Source organism: Polypterus senegalus, chromosome 18 (genome assembly GCF_016835505.1).
Source record: "Polypterus senegalus isolate Bchr_013 chromosome 18, ASM1683550v1, whole genome shotgun sequence".
Lineage (NCBI taxonomy): Eukaryota > Metazoa > Chordata > Cladistia > Polypteriformes > Polypteridae > Polypterus > Polypterus senegalus.
The window spans coordinates 65,097,299-65,103,111 of record NC_053171.1 but is presented as its reverse complement, the minus strand read 5'-3'; the positions used below and the strand labels follow the sequence as shown (position 1 = coordinate 65,103,111).

Below are 5,813 nucleotides of genomic sequence, written 5' to 3'. Positions count from 1 at the left end.
TGTAGTAAAAGGTATTTCCATTCAATCATGTGAATGCTTTTCTGCATCCAATGATAATAATATTTCTGGGGTGTTTGATTTAGTTGGTGAGTATATTACATTAAACAGGCGTCGAAGATTTGAAGATAAGTGTCGGCCCCTAATAAATCCAGTTTGGTCTTGTGATATTACCAAGGGGAGCACTTTCTCCATCCTTCTAGCTATGATTTTAGAGAGTATTTTAACGTCGTTATTCAGAAGTGAAATTGGTCTGTATGATGCACATTGTAATAAGTCCTTATTTTGTTTTGGAAAACAGTGATTAGTGCTTGGCAAAAGGTTTGTGGAAGAGATTTGTTATCTCTGGCTTCTGTAAATGTTGCTAATAGGAGGGGAGCTAGCTGAGCTGAGAATTTCTTGTAAAATTCTGCAGGGTAGCCATCAGGGCCTGCTGCTTTCCCGCCTTGGAGTGACTTTATAGCATCTAGTAATTCTGATAATGCCAGAGGTTTATCAAGTTCCTCCACACTAAAAGCGTCTATTTGTGGTATCTGTAATGTATCCAGAAATGCATTAGATTGTGTATTGTCTTCTTTAAACTCAGTAGTATATAGGGATTTATAGTAGTCTCTGAAAGTGTGCATTATATTTTTGTGTTCGACAATTTTATCTCCGTTCGTGTTAGTGATTACAGAGATTGCGTTGCGCACTTCTTGCTTGTGAATTTGTTGAGCTAAAAGCTTATTAGCTTTCTCTCCATGTTCATAGTAATGATGTCTGGATTTGTAGATTAGTTGTTCAGTTTCTTTAGTTGTCAAGAGGTTTAATTCTGAATGTAGAGCCTGCCTCCTCCTATGTAGAGTCTCGCTTGGTAGTCTGGCATGTTCTTCATCTATTTTAGTAATTTCGCTTTTTATCTCTGCTACTTTCTTGGCTTCGGATTTATTTCTGTGGGAAAGATATGAGATAATCTGTCCTCTTAAGAAGGCCTTAAGAGTTTCCCAGAGTATTCCTGCAGAGATCTCAGGGGATGTATTTGTCTCTAGAAAGAATTTGATTTGTGGACTTTTTCTTTGTGCTTGTTGTTTGCCGGGATAGGCTCCAGTTTCCCTTTAACCCTGCTCAAGATAAGCAGATTTGAAGATGGATGGATGGGTGTTTTTTTTTGTTTTGTTTAAAACCACACCATATCACCTCTTCTCCCTACATTCATCCTTCTCTTGTTCTTTTTATATACAGGGGTGGGTAAAAGTAGGTTTACAGTTCTGAGTATGCCAAACACAGAGTTTGTTGTTGTTTTATTTATTTAATTATTGTATTATTTGTCATCTTATTATTGTTATTATTTCATACCTTAACTTCTGAGTTATCTATTAGATAATAATGGCCGACAATAATCACTCTTTTGAGTTAATAAAGTTAACAAAGCCTTTGAATTATTCAAGTTATTGAAATAATCATAACCTGTATTTTTTTCCATATGAACAACTGTAAATCTACTTTTGCCCAGCCCTGTATATAATTTTTACAAGTGTTTTCCTTGCCCTCTTCGGTTTACAGTCATCCTACTTCTTACATTAGTTTCTTACTTCCCAGTTAATTACCTGACAAGGCTTGCACTGTTCCACATCTTGTCCTACTTCTTATTCCCATTTCTTATCCTACATTTTCTTGCCAACCACTCATTTCCTCATAAAATCCACATTACCTCTTTCTTTCGTCTGACAGCTTCCCTCCTCACATTGATTTTCACTTTACAAGAGAGAAAATAATTAGAACATATAATTGAGTCTTTCTAATAATATGAAACAAACCCAAATGTATTATTTTCAGAGCAATGCCATCCTCATGTACATTTCTGAGCTATCAGAATTACTACTTAGAAAACTCTGGAGGCACCAAACAGAGCACACAGGAGAAGACAAAAACAGCACAGGAGTTTTGAAAGCGACTGCCTAAAGATGACACCTACTGGCCAATGACAGTTATAATTTATCTTTCAAGGTCAGTTTCATCAAACCCATTATAAAACTAATACCAGGAAATCTGGAACTGAACAAAAAACAACAACTGAAGTTCTCCATTGCAATGTGCAATCCTTATAAACCCATGAGTGAAAATGTACTACTTTTTTCATTTGCATTAATCAATTTCACTTAAGTGTGATCTATTATCAATAATTTCACTTGTGGTGGGACACACACACACTCTAAAGTTCTTGGCAGGTTCTGTAATTTAGCTAACATGAGGCTTCTGACAATTTTATCCACCATTTAAGGAAAAAAAAAAAACAAAACAGAGAAAATACTAAGACAAAGAATTCTATGAAACAGTAGTTCCTCTTTATTGAGCAGCACCCAATGAAATCACATATTTACATGGCATGCCAATTTAATAAGAAATTTTTCTAGGACACATACGGAACACTTACTATTATCTGCGGGGTAAATGTACAAGATTTCTGAACATACAAGATTATTTTCTTTTAAAAGGTTCTCTCATATATGTTCCACAGTAACACTGTTTTTATATATAAAAAGTTTGATGCTGCTATTTAATGTACATATTCTGATGACAAACTCATCACCCAGAGAATATCCAGGAGATGCCAGAGTTGTTAAGCGTCTTAAATGTTTAGTTTTGGTTAAGTTTGTGCCCATACCGATAACCAATATGGCATCTGAGGCCTGAAGAGAATTCTGCTCCACCTGGAGAACTGGAGCTGCCAAATGGGGGGAAAAAAAAAAACATTCACTGATAAACAAGTATTACATTCCAACTGAAAGTTCCACTTCATCTAGAAAGAACTCTTAAATACACCTGTTAAAAAAGTGGACATTTCTGGAAGTTCCACAATCACTGCAATGGAGGAGGACAAACAGGGTTGAGAACATAGGAGAATAAAAAAAAAATAGATATCAGGTGCAGCTCAACGTATATTCTGCAAACATTTTTTTTTCTTCTCGTTAGATCATTTGCTTGATAGCAATATGTATGAAGTCCATTTTTACCAAAACTGAAAAAGTTCATTAATTTACTGTGACATTACAGCTGAGATAGTCAAGTTCAGGTAGAGTTGCAGCTGCTTATCTGCTCAAATGAGTCCTCGTCGCTTCTTGTAATCCTCTAGATTCAGTGATCTTCGGGGAGCGCCATCCTTAACTTGGGGGATATTGGAGGTCACAGACAATGATTTAGCCTCTAAAGAATTAAAGAGGAAACACATGAAAACTATTCTTGTTATTACCATTCCATTTCAATGTCTTGTTTTACAAATAATTATTTTGAAAAAACACCTTTACAACCACAATTTCTGCAACTGTGCAACAAATTCCCAATAAAGTGTGGGATATATATTAAAAAAAAAAAAAAAAGCAAGTAATGGAAGTTTTTCTGCACTTTTTTTTTCTTTTAAGTACACCTATGCAAGGTCTATTCATTGCTTGTCAGTAGTGCTCTCCCTGAATTGGTTTAATTGTTGGTTGGTTGATAGTAATCTATTGATTTAATTGTTGTGTGACCTAGGGTTCGTTTATACTTCACGCTCAGTATGCATACGCGTTCGCATCATGGCTGTCACCCGTTCCAAGCATTCATTTGATGAGTCCTCTGAGCAAGGTTATTATAGTTAAAGAAAACTAAAATCAAAACTGAAACTATTAAAAAACATTTTCATAAACTGAAATGAAATAATTAACAAAACCGAAATGAAAAACTAAAACTAAACAAAACCAATAAAGTAGCTGGGAAGACTAACTGAAATAAAATTATTTACTAAAATAAGTTTAGTTTTTGTTTTCAAATGAATATTCTTGCTGTTAGTTTTTAACCCTTATAACTTTTAACTCTAAAACTGAAAGTCATCCCCCACAAGCCACCCGCATATATTCATCAAGTGAATGGTGGCTGGTGAAGGAGTGCGGCTGTTCACACAGCATTTGCGGTGACACAGCAAGCTGAATATGCGCGTAAAGCGTGTGGATTAGAAAGCGATTTATGTACCGCCTTTGTTTGCAATTGTTGTATATCAAGATGTAACTGAAACACCTGAAACTGGAATGTGGTAGTCAACAAAAACTTTATCATATGGACAGAAAAATCACGAGTGAGTAACATTTCAGTTTATTTCTCAGGTGCCTGCTTTTTGTTGACAGTAATTCACCTGCCACTTCATTACCATTACAGTATAGAGAAAGTATAATCAGGAAAAAAAAATTCAACCTCAAGATTTTGATGAATCTTGACCTTTTAGACCTCCCCAAGTCCAAAAAAACAGTTTTTTGGAAGTATGTCTGTGTGTAAACACGGTAACTCAAAAACACAACTAGATAGATGGATGAAATTTGGCATGTGGTGATTACACCAAAATTGTAGATCTCTATTAACCTTTGGGCCAAATCCATCAACCGGAAGTGGTACTTTAACCGAACACATACTTGATTTTTTTTCATTTAGCTGCAGAATCAAATTTAATCAACTTTACTTTCATAATAATTTATCTATATATTATTAAATTTGATTTGTTGTTGAAGGTTCTTTAAATTTACATAATATAATCATTGTCTTGTGGTTTACTCCTCAAATATCCATGACCATATCCGAGTACACGAGAAAGTCAAGGGGAGACCACTCCCAATTTTGAAAATAAAACGGCACTGATCGAGAGACTGACTAGATCATAATACAAGATCAGCACATTGTTGCTAACCAGTCACTTTTGCTTTAAAAATGTCATTTAACAACGAAGAGATACAAACCTTGTAAAATTCCTGAGTTGGCAATGTCTCTACTGAACTACAGGTAGGTGGGGGAAGAGAGTCTGCCAAGTGATGAAAAGCTAAACATGCTAATGTGTTTTTGTATTTATGCTATATTTATTAATTTATCTTTTTTAGTTAATATTCATCATTATTAATAGCAGATATTGTTAAAAGAATCCAATAGCAGAATTATGTTTTAAAATATTTGTCCCCATTTTGTCACTGTTTCTGTCTCTCAAAATAGTTGAAATATCATATTCTTTTTGTTCTTAACATCAGCCATATCATACATATTGCATACCAGGGATTTTTCCTGCTTTGCATCCAAACCTGCTTGGGTAGGCTCCAGGTTCCTGTGATCCTGCTCTGGATAAACAGGTTTAGATAATGTATATATTGTTCTTAATCTCAGAGGCTGTCTCGGTCATTTTGTGCCTGTCCATACTCTTGCTCTGCTCATTATGGGTTTACTGTTCTTATGCATGGGCTATTCAAGTCTCACTGCCCCTAACCTTGACACTACATGCTTGTTTTTCTTTGTTTCCCTCAATACAGCTAGGTGGGGTCTGCACACTGATTCAAGCCTAAGAGCCTTGTTCTTCCTAAGACCCTGTGATTTTCATGGTCACATCTGTCACAACACAGTAGATTCCGTTTTCTGATTGTTGATCTTTTCAGGTCTGCAGGTGGCAAAATTATGTCAATAAATTCTTTGTGCCTGAGATGGAATCAGAGATCAATCTGGCTGGTAGAAAATAACAAAGCCCAGTAGTGGAGATTTTTGAATGCAATATTGAAGGCATTCATTATAAATACTTTGTTGTTGGAGCAGGATATGTTGTGTGCTGTAGACATTTAGAGTATAAAAACCCTCACACCTTAAAATTCACCTAAATTTCATTACAAATTGGCCCATTTTGGGCAATAAAAGGAAAAGAAAAAAATGCCAACAGTCAGTGCAGATTTGTTCAGCACAAATGACATAGAAAATATTTTAAAAATTACAAAATTGTGTGAAATTGTTCATATTCAGTATCTGGTTTCAATTATGCTCGTTTTTATCAGACAAAAACA

General features: G+C 35.1%; 1 protein-coding gene across 1 annotated transcript in view; it reads right to left on the bottom strand.

Annotated features, from left to right (window-relative positions):
* Positions 1-2,301: 2,301 nt before the first annotated feature.
* rtf1 (RTF1 homolog, Paf1/RNA polymerase II complex component) overlaps positions 2,302-5,813 on the bottom strand; it is a 54,752-nt gene continuing 51,240 nt past the window's right edge. Inside the window, exon 18 of the mRNA XM_039741117.1 lies at positions 2,302-3,180. Within this exon, the coding sequence (XP_039597051.1) occupies positions 3,074-3,180 (107 nt within the window). The 3' untranslated portion in view covers positions 2,302-3,073. The remainder of the gene's footprint in view (positions 3,181-5,813) is intronic.